Genomic DNA, 15,688 nt, shown 5'->3' with positions numbered 1-15,688 from the left:
GTGTGTGTGTGTGTGTGTGTGTGTGTGTGTGAGTGAGTGAGTTTTGCGAGTCTGTATATTTGCATAGTTTAGAGATCATCCAGACGGTTGGACACATTTTCATTTGGGGTTATGTGGTAAATGGCCGCTCTATCTCTAAACCTGAAGTGGAAATGGCGTTATGAACAATGTCATAAGAAGTGTTGTTAGTAGTCTGTGGGCAAAAAGCGGTTGGAAGAAACTCGATAATTGAGTATTGAACAGAAACTGTTTCGAACAATATAGAAGGAGAGCTGTGCGTCTGTCTGTATGTGTGTACGCGCGTATCTCCGCTGCCACATGTCCGATCTCCGCCGAATTTGTCTCGCTCACGCCAAACCTGGGAACCGCCGACGGCAACGTGGCTGGATTTCTCCGCGGAGTCACCTTTGATGGTTCGACGCGGCGATTAAAATTTCTCGACAACGCGAACGCTACACTATCGGGCTCATTTGAAAGCACCCCAGCACCATGCAGTTCCGTGTGGACTGTACGCGCCGTTGTCCTTCCTAACACTTCCGGCGATCGATCGACGATTTGCTGAAGATTGAAGTCGTTCTTGCTAAAGGTTGCGTTTCTTTCCAAATTCTGATTACATTTGCACTAAATCCGACATACGCGTTTCCTCTGCCGATGCCTACACGGTGAGTGTATCGATTTCTACCGAAAAACGCGAAAAGAGAGATTCAGCTCGTGTGTCAAGCAATATACGGGCGAGTAGATAACTGCACGTGACTTCCGGGATAGGATATTCGATCCCTGCTAATTTCTCAGAATAGGATATAATTGAACGGGATATAACTCTCAACGAAATTCTTCATAAGAATTCTGTCGGTCTGCTAATTCTTCAGAACGAATTAAAAATGCATAAATTTGCATAGAAGGTTAAATTAATTGACTAAAAATTAATAATCTTACTAATCTGCCCGTGAAAAGAATGGGCTATTCAGCATTCAATTCACGAGATTTAGAATGTATAACAATTAAACAATTAGAGAGCACTAATTACTATAATGCTCAATTCCGGTTAAAATAGTCTCATTGCTAATTAGAACAAACTAAACTAAGAATGTGAGACACTTGCACGGACGTAACGTAGTCCGCCTGGTGGACGGGCTCGGGATTTGGACAAGCAGCAACCATGTCAAATATGTCGTACACAATGATACCAAGGTTCGCTGCCTTGATCACGTCTGTAGCTATTTGATTGTACCATCTAATGCGAAAAGCATTAATATGGAAAGAATCGAAGGAGCGACCATTATCGGCGCGAAACACAATCGGAATTTTGTTGCCTTTGTTTCTCCGCTTCAGACGGCGTATTGCATCCAAGATGTCTTCCATGCGCTTCCGAAATCCGTCTGGAGTTAAATCAACAAAATGATGTACCAAACTGATAACCACTATCTCATTTCCGTTTCCTTCTAGCTTGTCGATATGGTCAGCTGTAAAGACAGATGCAGAAAAGTTCATAGCAGTCTTAGTCATTTGGGGAAGACCATGTGTTCTGTAGCGAACTGAAGCATTGTACTGCTTAAAGAATTTGTTGAAGTCCCATGATGGTATGAATAGCCACGGCATGCGCACTCCAAACCCTTCCAATACGGAAGTGTACAGTTGCCTAAATGTAGAAGCACCAATCAAATACAGATCCTTGCCAGACAAACAATCACGCCACTTTTCGATGGTGTTGCAAGAAAACAAGCAGTCTGTGTTGATCCACTGTTTACCCAACCAATATCCTTTCGGTCTGACTACAGGCTGTGGTTTGCACGGCTCGATGCCGCTCGCCTTTCCCTCACTCCTGTCACCCTTTATTATTGTAACAGACTTGGTATTTCCGTATATAATACCTGCGTTACTACTTTCTTTACTTTCCTTTTTGTTCCTTGCTTTCATAGAGTCATCGTATACACACCACTGAACAGGAACACATTCCTTAGACTGACCAGCGCGCGGACCGTCACAGACCCCATACCAATGATATTTACTGGGGAAACGCATTTCGCACGTTTTATCGGACCTCCAAGGTATGTTAGGTTGCGCATCCATGTGACAGATACCCAGTCCTTGGCGTTTAGCTTTCATAGATTGGACGCGTAGAAGATCCTCTCGTTTCATTTCACCATGAAAATTTACGTTAATACCAAGACTGTCACCAAACGTACACAGAAATGCATAGTTGGCATCGAGATGGCTTCGACAAATCTGCACAATACGGTCGGTCAGCCACATCTTAACTACTATTGTTGCAGTTCCACTCCACGGACAAACAAACGTGATAACATAGGATCCATTATTTAAATCAGATACAACGCCCGAGACTGAAGCCGATTCTACACCACGACTCTTCTCTCTGACCAAAGTAGCAATAATAAAATCACCACCGTGTGTCTTCTTGTTTCCTTGTGTATCTCTTGTAGTAACCGTGACATGAAAGGGTCTGTCTTCGTAAATTCTTGTGTTTGATACAGACCAGAATGATCTCTTCGCACTAGTTTCAGTCTTTGTATCTATTTCAATCAAAGGTGTTGAAGGTAGTGCAATGATAGGAGCTGTGTTTGGTTGTTGTTGTTGTTGTTGTTGTTGTTGTCCTCGCTGTTGTACAGCGACCAGTTCTTTCGCGCTCTGAGGTAAACGATGATCATAGATTGGCTCATAGGAAGACATTCCACGTCGAGAGCCGAGTCCATAAACTACAAATATAATGACGGCAGCAGCAGCAGCAGAAAACACTAATAATAATCGAATGACCTTCATTTTCACTGTTGCAACAGATCTATACAACACGAAAATAAAATAAACCGAATTAAGTACTATCAAGTAAAACGGCGTACTACCACACTATATAATCCCTAAACTCACTCAGGAAAGGTGATGGCAGTGAAGCAGCCTAAGATGTAATACTAAGACATAATTATGGTTCAAGCACTAAAATTCGGTATTTACAGAGACTCAGAAAAGTAGCCCGCTATTATCAGGTTTTGATGGTAATGAATATATATATATATATATATATATATATATATATATATATATATGTATATATATACTATAGATAGAGTACACACACACACACACACACACACACACACACACACACACACACACACACACACACACACACACACACACACACACACACACACACACACACACACACACACACACACAGACACACACATACACACACATATAACCTCATTTGGGTCCCACTCTATTGTAGAGTAGTAGCAATAGTGCCAAAAGTCAATAGCATTGCTGCCTTTCATCTCTATGTTTATCAAGTTAAACCCTTCAAACTGTTTGTGTTTACCGCATATTTGTGATAGACCGCATTTTGTTCTACTAAGTCCCTTTCTTCTGATTGCTTTCTCTAACTTAACGGAATACGTTTCTTTGTTGAGAGGTATCCTGGGTAGAAGCGCCTTTTCTCTGTTTTCCGATCAGTACAAAATACAGCTATCACAATTCAATTGGTGTGAGCATCATTGCAGGTCTTCCGCTACTTTGTAAGCAGCGCTGCCTGTGCACCACTGCTTGACACCCGCATGCTCGTCTGCTGACACTCGCAGCAGCTTCTCTTGTTGTCAGTGACCCAGAAAACGTTCGATGAGTCACGGGAGGAGTTATCTACGGATGCTGGGACAATACAACAAAGCAAGCACGACTTCTCTCTGCAATGGTATCTAATAAAATGTGCTAAAATAGGTAGCTAGTTACACATAGCGCCGCCTGGTTTAGAATTAACAGACATTTTTAAGAACTGAGGAGAAATGTTTAGATTGTATAACAACCTTAGAAACAAGTTTGGCAGAGTGGTTGGTATATACTGCATAAGGCACGGCATCTAATTTGGGCGGTTCGTCCAAACCCTCGGAATCCCAGACTACGGGCCTGGCATACCCACCACAATTTTTTACTTCAACTATACAGTATCCAGGTTTGAATGTCCTTGGATTCCAGAAATTCATTTAAAAATAGTCTTATTCTCAAAATTATTTGAGAATAATTGCACTAGGGATAATACTGGAGTCGCTTCATCACCCATTGGCGTAGCTATGGGGGACCTGAGGAGCACAGGCCTCCCCAAAAGTTGTCTATATACCGACGTGAACTTGTAAAATGGTTACGATTGCTCGGGTTTATATGCTACTGGATCAATGTTTTCTGAGTATAGTGCATGTGGTAACCATGGTTGCAGTGGGATCTAGAGGGGATGCTAATGATAGTGGGTTTAAAAGATGTTCTACAGTGATATATAAAAAAATGGTATACATTAACCGATTTTGGTCATGACTCTTCAATCAATGTCTACATACTTGCCTAGGTTTTCCTAGGTGACTCCCAACTTACATAGGAGCTGCATTCAAAAATTTTTGAGCTGTGATTGGAATTTAATGAAATGAACCATAGGATGAAATGCAGTTACTATTATAGTATATTTCCCAAGACTTAATACTGTACTCGCTCGAGTATTATTATCCTACCCCTACGGTTGACTACCATCAAAAGAAAAGTTGGGATTGGACATTACTTCATAGACAGATAGACTGCCACCTAGAAGTGATTAATCAATTAACTCAAGCACTAATGACACCACCTGTCAATGTTAAAGCTATTGTGGCAATGTCATTGGACAATGCTACTGTCTGCTCAACAGTGAATGAATAAATTCTCTTCTGCATAGCTGCTGCACTGTCAAAGGCATACCCAAATGAAGAATAGTGAACTGGTATTAGCATTCCTATACAGGCAGCACAACCCTAGCAGACAGTGACTGTAAAAGTGCCAATTAGCACTAATTAAAGAACACAAAGGTGGGAAAATCCTAGAGCCTAGCCAAAAGTCATACCAAATAATGAGGCAGTCTTTTGCAAATGACCACGCCCACTAAACGTGTCCAAAATGAGAGTGGTTAACAGCGTACGTGTTGGCCTCGCTTTACGTTTTGTGCACCAAAGCTTCCAGATGCTGCTTTACTGCAGGTAGGTTATCTAGGTACCCAGATACCTTCACGTAGAGCCATATACAGAGTCTAGTTCAAAGAATCTACTATGTCCAGAAAGAAGGGGCTAACGGGACTGCGCAAAGCGACTGTCCTAGCCAGAGTGTCTCATTGTCGGCTTGTCGGGAGAAAGAACTGGCAATATTGAGAATTGGCCACAAATGGTGAGATCGTGAGACATGCCTGTAAATTATGAGTCTCACTACAAAATCGTGAGTCTCACAACGAAATCGTGACAGTTGAGAGGTCTGAGACTATACTTGGGCGAGTACGCTAACTCTTTCATAGTAAATGCAGCATAAAAATAATATATTTTTGAAGGATAATAAAATCAGTTTGAATCAATCATCTACCTGTTAAAGTCCTTTCAGAAGAGGAGGCCAACTAACATGGAGACTGCCATATGGTATAATTTAATTGGTGGTAATACAAGTTCTGAAGAAGCAACACTGTTACAGTAGTTGTCTTGCACCACCCACTATTTGAGCCAGTGTCTGCTCCAAGTTTGTGAATCGTGGTAGTGCAGCATATCATATTGTAACTAAAAGTAAACAGGTTCACTATAGAACTAAGTGAGGAAAACTTTCAGAACAGCTCCTAAATGACAACAAAATGATAACAATGGCTAACACAATGCACCTGGTTCCTGTCGTTATTCTTTGTTCCAAGCATTTAGGCAGACCAAAGGTGTGTCATTGGCAGGAAGCATGCATGTCCTAGCACAGTAATCAGGATAGATAACGTTGCTCTGTTTAGAGATCTGGCCCTATTCATGTGCTTGCTAATGATAAGAGAATCAACTTTGTAGGTACTCTAATAGTTGTCTAAGTCTGGAAAATTTCGAATGGCCTCTCTCTATATTCATTGAACAGACTGTAGTACCTGTGACACAAACCTGTCAAGCAAACCTGGTTCAGACAACAGGCTTGGGTACAGGGAGGCAAAACTGGTGTACATGTACGCATGAAAAAGTATTATAGGAAAAACACTGCATGCGTACTATTTTCTGTTTGTATTGAAAGAGTCCCTTAAGGCTTAGTATAAATCGTTTACAGTACTAAAATGCTAATGAGAATTTCTGAAACAGCACCCAGGGCAACATTACAGAAAATGGATTTTTATGAAAGAAAAATCCTTTCTCAATAAGCACGAGGCGGTTTGTAGGAAACTCTGAAAATTAACAGATTGACTTGATTACCACAGAGTAGGCAAGTGTGAGGCCCATCTTGCAATGTCCTGCATATTTAACTCTTTAAACCTTACCAGTGCAACCATGCAGACCTGACAGCCCTCCCATATACGATTCTTGTTAGGCATTTCTTTAGCGGTTCCTTCCTTAATCGACAGTGTAAGACTGCTGTCTGGTTGCCAATCCTGTACCCACAGTCTGTGGTGGTACTGTAGTATAGTAACGCACTGCACATTACTAATGCACATCACCAATACAGCCTTGGAATATCGACCAACTTTGGGCCACAACGTCGAATAGTGCATGATCATCTCGATTCTCATTAGCGACCCATGGGCTGTAAATAAGACTGGGCAATCTTTTGGTTGGGTACTGTTTATGAAATTCTGGTTAATATCAATCAAGCTAGACAAAGGTAATAAAATAATTGGAAAATTGGGGGAAAGGTCAACATATGACGTGCTGAAGCCCCTTAGGACGGTGAGGGGTATTGGAGGAAATAGGAAAATTCCCAGCAAAAGCTGTAGTGCATGGCTGCATGCAGGCATGCCATGAGGATGAAAATACAGATGATGAGAAGAAACGAAAAACAACACATTACTAGCTACTGGAGACCACTTACAGAAAGAAAAGTATGTAGTTATAACCATATGTTAAGCTAATGTGATAATGGTGTTTACTAGTGGCAAAGAATACCGTCAGGGTTGGCAGTTTCACCATCAAGTGAAGGCTTAGCAGGACTAACACTGTCTCATGCAAATTAAACTTACGTAATTAATTAAACATATACATAAACCCAGCCGTACATATACTAGATCAGTAGCATTCAGACTAAATCTTCAAACATATTATAAACAAATGACCTGTGACCCCTCCCCCAATCATGGATGCTCGCTTCGCCGCGCTCAATCACCTTACCTCGCTACTACCCTTTGGAAAGTTGAGATGCGAATTCGGCTGGAATTCGGCAATAAGATAGTTTGGATTTGCACTCAAATTAGGGAGAATCCGTTGCGTATTCATACTGAATTTACCCCTAGACTCAAGCGAATTCGTTCCGGGTTTGTTGCAAGTTTTGGCCACTTTTACTTAGTGACTTCGGGCCGAATACTTAATAAACAACGCGGAATTAGGTGAGAAATTGCTTCGTATTCACACCGATAGTCACCAGAACTCGTATCGTATTCGAGCAGAAACGTAACCGGAGTCTATTCGAATTCTCTGCGTATTGTGGCCATTTCTATACTGAGTGAATTCATACCGAATTAGCTGCGAACGAGAAACTCGCCAGACCTTTGTGTACAATATATGCGTGTATCATATGCCACATCAATTCAGAATATTGATCTCCATATTACATGACTGTGCTGTACTAGCCTCTACTACACTGCAACAATAGTCTCATACACAAACTACACCAGTTACTTCGTAGCAGAAAGCCTGCATCGTGGACGAACTTCGTCGAATGCGACAACGTTTCCATGCCGATCTGTCAGCCTCCGGCCACGGCTCAGTGACCACCCTTTGACGTTGTTCGCATCAAACTTTATATGGACAGTTGTCAAGCAATCTACAGAAACAGGAATACTCGACTTCTGAAGTTCACAAAGCTAGATCGTAGAAACGTGACCAGGTCGATCGCCTGACCTACCCGAACCACTCCGTAGTCATCTTGTCGATTCGCGGCTTGTTTAATTCGTGTGGGTCGTGTGGGTTTTGTCTTCGTCTCCTCCTCCATTCTACACGACTTGTGGTAATAAGTAAGCGACAACTGAGCACATGGACGTATAATCATTGCTCATTGGCCCACTGATTGCACGTGTCTATGACTTCATCAATTATCGCATTCCGTTCAATACAGAGAGCAGGTGTTAGTAGTCGATGTGAGAGTGTTGCGAACCTGCCTAGCGACGGCAAAGATCTCAAATCAGATAATAATTAATAACTATATCTTGTATGAGTATATCGCATCGATTCAGAGGAGTGGATCTAGTAGATAGATGAATGGATATACTTTGCATATCTGATGGTTGCGCGTTGCATCTGGAGTACTCTCCGATTCAAAGACTTCTGCCCGAATTCGAAGAGAATCACTACTGCCTGTTCTTTGGCCAGAATTCGAGGCGAACAACTACCGCATACTCCGGATACGGACCGAATTCCACCCGATGGAAATACTGCCTTAAGCTGGATTTACAATATGCAAACGCTTGAGCGTCGCGTCGCGTGCGTCCTGTCACGTTGTCTTGCGTGGGAGTGGCACGTATCGCGTCACACGCGTCGTACCATTCACAATACGATTTCAGCGCGCCATAGACGTCGCTGCCTGAATTATTGAACTGACCACTCGCGCTTCGATTTTCTACTAGCAGAACTCTGCCGCAACCCCCACCTTGCTCAAAATCAATTTCTAGGCGTTCTCCCATGCACGCAGGTCTTTGTACGTCTTGCAGTTGATCATCCACAGGCAAGGACAGCTCCCTACGCAATCTATAGACCGCTCAACGTCCAGTACAGCGCCCAAATCAATAATCATTGCCAAAGGAAGCCACACGTGCATTTATAGTTGGCTGTGATTGGCCGAAATCAAGGTGCTACTTCCGACGCGACGTGTACAGCTTCCAGTTCGACGCCCAAATAGAACTTGGTTCTATTTGGACGCGTCGCGTCGCGAGCGTCGCGTCCGTCGAACGTCGCGTCGCATAGACCATTTACAATTTGAATTTGTACTACGCGACGTGACGCGACGCGACGCGACGCTCAAGCGTTTGCATATTGTAAATCCAGCCTTACTTCCGCTACGCTACCGCTTCCGTCAGAATACGAAGCAAATTCATCGATTTCGGCGCGTGTTCTGCTCAACTACGTAGCACCTCTCACCGAATTTTGACCGAATTCGCATCTCAACTTTTCAAAGGGTAGTTATGTATGAACGATGAGCACCGGATCTAGACGTGTCCTGTCGGCGAGCGACGAGCGAAAACGAGAACCAGTCTCGTCGATATCCCGAGATCGTGTTTCGAAACAATGGAAGCTACGTATCTAGACGGCAAAATATGCCAACATACGAGAACGAACGTCTCTAGAAATCGCTTACATCAGCCACTTACCGTAACAAATTTGGGTCATGTGTTCAATTCTATAGCTATACAGTGTAATAATACTGCTTCTGTTCCAGTGACAACGTTGCAAACGACTTCTATGTCGGTGCAATATCTAGTCTAACGCGCGCTATAAATATCTAAAAAGTATACCTATGGAAGACCGACCCTAGTAGTTGATTGTTATTCCGTGGATAAATAAAGCTTCATCATCTTCATCATAAACATTCTATACTTTTTGGCACGCCATTTTGCGCGCCCTAGCAATGGTGTACCGAGGCAACTTTTAACACCATTGGAATCAATTAGGCACTTCGAACACAATGGTTTTGGCAGATTTGGGCCGCAGAATTACGTCTGCGCTTCGTAATCTCAGCAGCGCAACAGTGATTAATGAAGAAGTACGTGTACCATTGTCATTCAGCGTTGTGAGATGTTGTAAATACATACGTATACGGGGTTGTTGTCGCTTCGTGTAGCTATCAGGAGGTAGTAGGTAGGCAGGGAGGCAGCAGACAATCTTACTGCATAAGGAAGTTAGACACAGAGTGGTTGACAGACTCTGACGGTTTGTTATGGACAAGTGGCACACATACGTAGGTTTCTGGACGAAATTGTGTATGCTTGATGATAAATATTAGCCGCAAACGTGTTTGTGTATATGCCTGCATGAATGTACCATCGACACACACACACACACACACACACACACACACACACACACACACACACACACACACACACACACACACACGCACAACAGACACTACACACACTTAATTAATTAATCGTTTATTTTGACAGGTACTGGCACAGATGCTAAAAGAAATATGTGCAGCTCTTTTGGAGGCAGATGTCAATGTAAAGCTGGTGAAACGACTGAGAGAAAACATCAAGTATCGTTTTTGTGAATTTGGACTAAGAACGTAGACATTAACTATTTCAGCATATAATGGAATTTGCTATTGAGTATCTGTGGTTCCTTTTTTAAATATGGTTTTTCTTGTTTCTTACTTGTGTGCTTATGTTCTCTAACCTTTCATGATTGTGACATTGTTGCTACAGTAGGATGTCACTGATATGAACCAGTTGTCTGAACATGTCAGTCTACTGAACACACTGTGCGTCAGACTCATTTTAGTTTTGTAAGCAAAAACGGTAATACGACAGTATGGTGCGTTGTCATCTGTGATCCTGACAATGTCACAACCACAAATTAGAAGCAAGAAGAGTGGTTCTTTCAAGGTCTTAGCGTGACCTCTAGAAATGGGGAATAAACTTCACGATGCTACGAGACACGCCCACTTTTATGGCCAGAAATTTGTAGGAAAGTTTCTGACAGCTGCAGCTATGCCTGAATTGCTGAAGAACATAGAATTGGAGGTCACTGTATGTGACATTATGAGAACAAAAGTCAAAATCTACAGACTTTCGACTTTCAGATGTCTTAAATGTTTGGTTGTGTAGATAAATGTAGTGAGTAGACATCATTAGCTGGATTATTCAGAGTTATGAACAGAGAAGTATCCTGACATGTTCGGATAAGTGACATCTTTCGGATGATGAAAGTATCCTGACATGTTCGGATAAGTGACATCTTTCTGATGATGGCAGTATCCTGACATGTTCGGATATGTGACATCTTTCTGATAATGGAACTGAAATCTGTTATTTATATTTAGCAATACGTCTTTAGTCCAAACTACGTGTGACATTTAAGTGGCTCTTGTATCATATCAATTAAGAACTGCATTTTTGGTAATAGGTCAGTCATCGACTTTGAAGAGATGGCAGCTGGTCTGAACAAACGCCGTATCATTCAATCGGCAGTCTTCAATGAATTATGCAAAGCAAGTATTTTAATACTATAAATACAGTAAATATGACTTAAGTATATTTTGCACAGGACCTCAGCATACTAAATTAGTGCGAGTATTAATAATATAAGGACCAATCTGAATTGAAAGTCTTTGTAACCCAAAGACTGTCGTATCACTATTAGTAGTGAAACCATTCAAATACTGTGATGCCAAGAACTGCATTCTTATAGTTAAATGGCAAGAATGCAACGTGAAGCTGTCTGTCAATCTGACTCTTCAACTAATATTGTGGAGCCTAGACCATAGTTGCTGTAAGTAGTGTTTTTTAGCCAGCCGCAATCTTTGTTTGTTTAGTTAAGCTGACACTTCACTTGCTTTCACACACCTATACCCAGTGCAATGGATAGTACATATTGAATACAACCTCACATTCAGGATGTGCATGGGAGTAGCTTCATCAAACTTCTGTCATATGAAAATTACATGGGAATGAAATGTGTCCAGGATGAAAGGTGTCAAGAACAATCTTACGAAAAAATTTATGTACAAATATACTGAATTTACAGTTGCTAATCGTAGTGCTGAAGTGAGCACATCCATGCAAATGAAGTGCAGCAAAGGCAAACATGAAAACTATTTGTATACGTAATATTCTAAATTTACAGTAGCTAATTATAATGCTGAAGTGAGCAGATACATGATCTAGCTTAGGATGGGTAGTGGAGATGGGTTGTGAGGATGCTTTCCCATTGCTAGCTATACACTGATCGTATGATTTTAAGATACCCATTGCTAGCTATGCACGGATAGTATGATTTTAAGATAAAAGTCTGTATTGAGATTGCATTATCACTACTGTAACTAGACATCTTGATCTCACATATACAGTAATGACATAATTTGCACTTTTCTGACCAAGTATAAGTCTGTTGAGGTGAACCTGTCAGTGAGTGCAACAGTTTAAGGAGGTCCGGTCCTAATCTTTTGTGTGTATGGACATCTCAAAGTCCAAGTTACATGTTGTTACTTTGATAAATTGAAGCATTTATTGAATAATTAAACATATTGTCTGTTTTTGACAGAACGTGAATTTTAAGTACATACCGGTATATATGTATGAGTCTGCGACCTCAGTGATTGTTCCACTTAATTAAAGCAGACATGAGAATGACGAATGTCATCACCTATTATGATATACAAGAATATATACAATGCAGTTGCATTAACTGATGACTGTTCTACTTGCTAGTTGTCCACAACTCCATTGTGTGACGTTGTGTGGATAGTTATCGTAGAACATAGTCTTTATTTCTCATTTACTATTGTTCTTGTATGTACTGCCAGTCTGTTTTATGTGCTGTGTCTACATGTTGTGTAGCTCATTGATCCTGGTGTGAAGACATGGCAGCCTCACAAAGGTCAATCGAATATTGTTATGTTTGTGGGCTTGCAAGGCAGTGGAAAGACAACTACATGTACAAAAGTGAGCAAAAACTTTGTGTTGTATTTGCAATTTCATAATGCACTGTAAGAAACACAATACAAAGGAATTCTCTATAACAATAGGTGAAACTAACTTTATTGTTAAGCTGTATAGACAAGTTTGCTGCAAATTTGGTTCTTTACTTTTTAAAAATAATCTTCTCACTCCTTTATCTGAATGATTACCGGTATGAGTTTACCTTAATTTTAATATTTCTGTGGATTTGGACAGCATGAATCATGTCACTATGTATTCAATCAAATTCCAACTGTGTACTTTGGAATATGTATTATTTGAAGCTGTTCTATTATTCAGCCAATTATTTTGGTCAGGGAACCAACTATTTTGGCCAGGCAAGTAGTACAAGCATTATATGGTTTGACCTTAAGTCTTTACTAAGTCACCACTAGTCTTCAAGGGTGAATGATTTCTCTCCCAGATCTTGTCATGTGACCCCTGTTCATGCAGCTGCAGTCTCGAGTTTGTAATTAACCCTCTTCGGCTTCTTCCTCAGTTGCCTGTTTGGTCTCATCAGCTTCTTTCACAGAGAGTTCCTTATAATATGTTATGTTCTTCAGCGTCTTCCTTGGTTGGGTATATAGAGTAATGACTGCTGTTTTCTCTGTAAGCATGTCATCAATTCTCAGCAATAGGTAATGATCCTTAGTCTCTATGATTATTTAAGCTGATCATCTAAGCTGATCTTTCTATCATCTATATACATAATCAATGCAGAAACGTTTGCCTTCATCCCATTTGTCAGTCAACACCAGAGGGGACAACCCTGGACTAAGTAGGTTGAATTATATTACTAGTAGTTTCCAGCATCTCAACCACTTCTTTTGTGATCTCTTCACGCTCAAATTTAGGGTCCCGTTCGGTACGGCTGTGATGAGACAGGCAGCTAGGCTAGTGCCAGTGTTCATGCAGTGTGTGACCCAATGTGAGTTTGACCCAAATCATAAGGTTCAGAAGAAAACGCATCAGAGCATAATTATCTGAGCCGTCTACATACTATTATTCATTTTCTATTTACTACATTAATTTGTGTTTGCATAGTAGACAGAGTTTGAATGTTAGCTATACCTAATGACTACACAGAGTGTGGAAGTGACTAATGGAGTAGAATAGCTTCTCCTCAGAAACTGAATAAATGGCAGGATAACTATAAGTGATGATGTCTGGCAACAACTAGTCAAAACATTTTGTAAGGAATTTGTGCAGTCTGATGCCTAATCTATACAGGATATAAAGGACGGTGTCACTACAATATCTGTAGCTGCCTTTATATTGCAGAGATAAAAGGACAAGGAAGGGAAACACAGTTGTCAGTAATTAGTTATTGATTTTGAGGTTACACAGGACTTGCATACAACTGGTTGCATGGGTTACTCATTTTTTTATCACGCAGCTCAGATAGTTGACTGCCTGATTCAGATATGTGTTTACGTATCCCCGTGTTTGTGTACCCCAGACCTAGAGGGGTAACTACACTTGATTAATTTGGTGTGATGTGAAAATATAACATAACATAATTAGTTGTGTTTTTGAACAATTCGGTAGAAATACTGTAATTGTGTAATTGAATTTAATGTTATCTATAATTTATTATTATACACAAAAGAGATTTCTGGATTAAGTAGAGCATGTTCAGGATTTTGAGATAAAGATATGATTTACAAGTTAATTGCCATTACTTTTGGTATGTATGTATAGATGGCTTATCATTATCAACGTAAGGGATGGAAGACGTGTCTTATCTGTGCTGACACATTTAGAGCAGGTCTGAAAAGAGCATTTCACATCTCTTCGACATGTATATATACAATTTTTGTATTATTTATTGTATCAAGGGGCTTTTGATCAACTGAAACAGAATGCAACTAAAGCTAGGATACCTTACTATGGCAGGTAATGCTTATTGCATTGTTCAGGTTATTACTTTAGTGATGGTTAGTGTGTTCTAACTTAATGCAGAAACATGGCTGCCTACATTTAGAGGTGCAGAGGTTATTGCTCTCACATCGTTTGAGTCGAATAAGTAGTCTCATTTATTTTAAACTACAACACAACATTGGTCATCTCCAATTGTCTTCCTACATTTTGTCAGTTGGACATTTGCAACATATACTATAGACAGTCTAGATTGTCTCTGTGGGAATGCCTGACCTACAGCTTTGTTATTAAAAATTAGTGTTATTTTATTCTGTTTACACCTACTGCTGGAAAGCAAGCTGTTACAATTTTAGAATTTTATGCATGCATGACCTGCAGGTTTGTTACTACTGTTATTAATGGTAGGCGTGCATGCGCTAGACTTACAGTAATACTGCTCTGGACTGCTGGACAATTGGAATGCAGTGCATGTGCTCATTGTTATCACTGGTGTTAATTAACTAAAGTTGAAAAGTTAGTTGATGTGTGACCAGCTCCTTCTCATTAACAGCACCTGCACACCGGGCAGTGTAGTCGCACGTGTTGTTTCTTGAGTGTGAAACAAAGCCTAAGGTAGTAGCTGAGAGTTTAGCACTTTAGTACTTCTGTGTACACCAACTGCTGAAGTTTTTGAAAATGCCGTGAATGAGAACCTAGCAAGCAGTGTATTGTTGGCAAGAAACTATACTTATCAGAACATGGTTGTTTTGCTTGCTTCATATAACACATACATGCACAGAATGCAGTTGCACACTCTATCTCTAAACTATGGCTAATAAAAGGACATGGCTGCTATGAGGCATTCAGATAAAAGAGTTTGAATGTACTCTTTTGCTTGCAAATGGAGCCATTATTATTTTAAGAGGTGATCTGAAATTCTTATGACGAGCTTGTGTAATCTTTGTGGATAGAAGTATTGAGGATTTTAACTTGTTTGACACCCAGCAGACTAAACACAATATAAATCAGAGACAAATATTTGCTGCATCTATTTGCTGTTTTAGTTACACAAGATTGGTTTTGGTTTCTCTATAATGACAATTATTATTGTGATAATATACATTTGGTTATTTCTGACATTAACTTTTATTTTAACTTTTAATGAATAGTTGATATTCTGTTTGTATGTTAGGT

General features: G+C 40.5%; 2 protein-coding genes and 1 long non-coding RNA gene across 4 annotated transcripts in view; 1 reads left to right on the top strand and 2 right to left on the bottom strand.

Moving 5' to 3' along the window:
- Positions 1-862: 862 nt before the first annotated feature.
- Positions 863-9,523, bottom strand: LOC134198192 (NXPE family member 3-like). Of its 2 annotated transcripts, XM_062667535.1 has the most exons (3): positions 9,326-9,523; positions 9,159-9,257; positions 863-2,797 (listed from the first exon to the last, which is right to left on the bottom strand). In XM_062667535.1, exon 3 carries the CDS (start codon positions 2,776-2,778, stop codon positions 1,063-1,065), a length of 1,716 nt encoding a protein of 571 aa, XP_062523519.1. In that variant the 5' UTR covers positions 2,779-2,797; positions 9,159-9,257; positions 9,326-9,523; the 3' UTR covers positions 863-1,062. The 2 variants fall into 2 exon arrangements, with proteins under 2 accessions (XP_062523519.1, XP_062523520.1); XM_062667536.1 differs by lacking the exon at positions 9,159-9,257.
- Positions 7,589-8,922, bottom strand: LOC134198618 (uncharacterized). Its single transcript, XR_009972878.1, has 2 exons — positions 7,867-8,922; positions 7,589-7,785 (listed from the first exon to the last, which is right to left on the bottom strand). It is a non-coding gene; the product is annotated as an uncharacterized LOC134198618 (long non-coding RNA).
- A 73-nt stretch (positions 9,524-9,596) lies between the features above and the next one.
- The window catches only part of LOC134198193 (signal recognition particle subunit SRP54-like), a 15,115-nt gene continuing 9,023 nt past the window's right edge, over positions 9,597-15,688 (top strand). Inside the window, 8 exon segments of the mRNA XM_062667537.1 lie at positions 9,597-9,717; positions 10,121-10,212; positions 11,082-11,166; positions 12,515-12,619; positions 14,336-14,402; positions 14,473-14,530; positions 15,030-15,032; positions 15,155-15,163. Coding sequence (XP_062523521.1) covers positions 9,640-9,717; positions 10,121-10,212; positions 11,082-11,166; positions 12,515-12,619; positions 14,336-14,402; positions 14,473-14,530; positions 15,030-15,032; positions 15,155-15,163 — 497 coding nt within the window. The 5' untranslated portion in view covers positions 9,597-9,639.

This window comes from Corticium candelabrum, chromosome 2, assembly GCF_963422355.1.
Source record: "Corticium candelabrum chromosome 2, ooCorCand1.1, whole genome shotgun sequence".
NCBI lineage: Eukaryota > Metazoa > Porifera > Homoscleromorpha > Homosclerophorida > Plakinidae > Corticium > Corticium candelabrum.
Note: the sequence above shows the minus strand (reverse complement) of the source record. Positions and strands in the feature narration are given on the sequence as shown.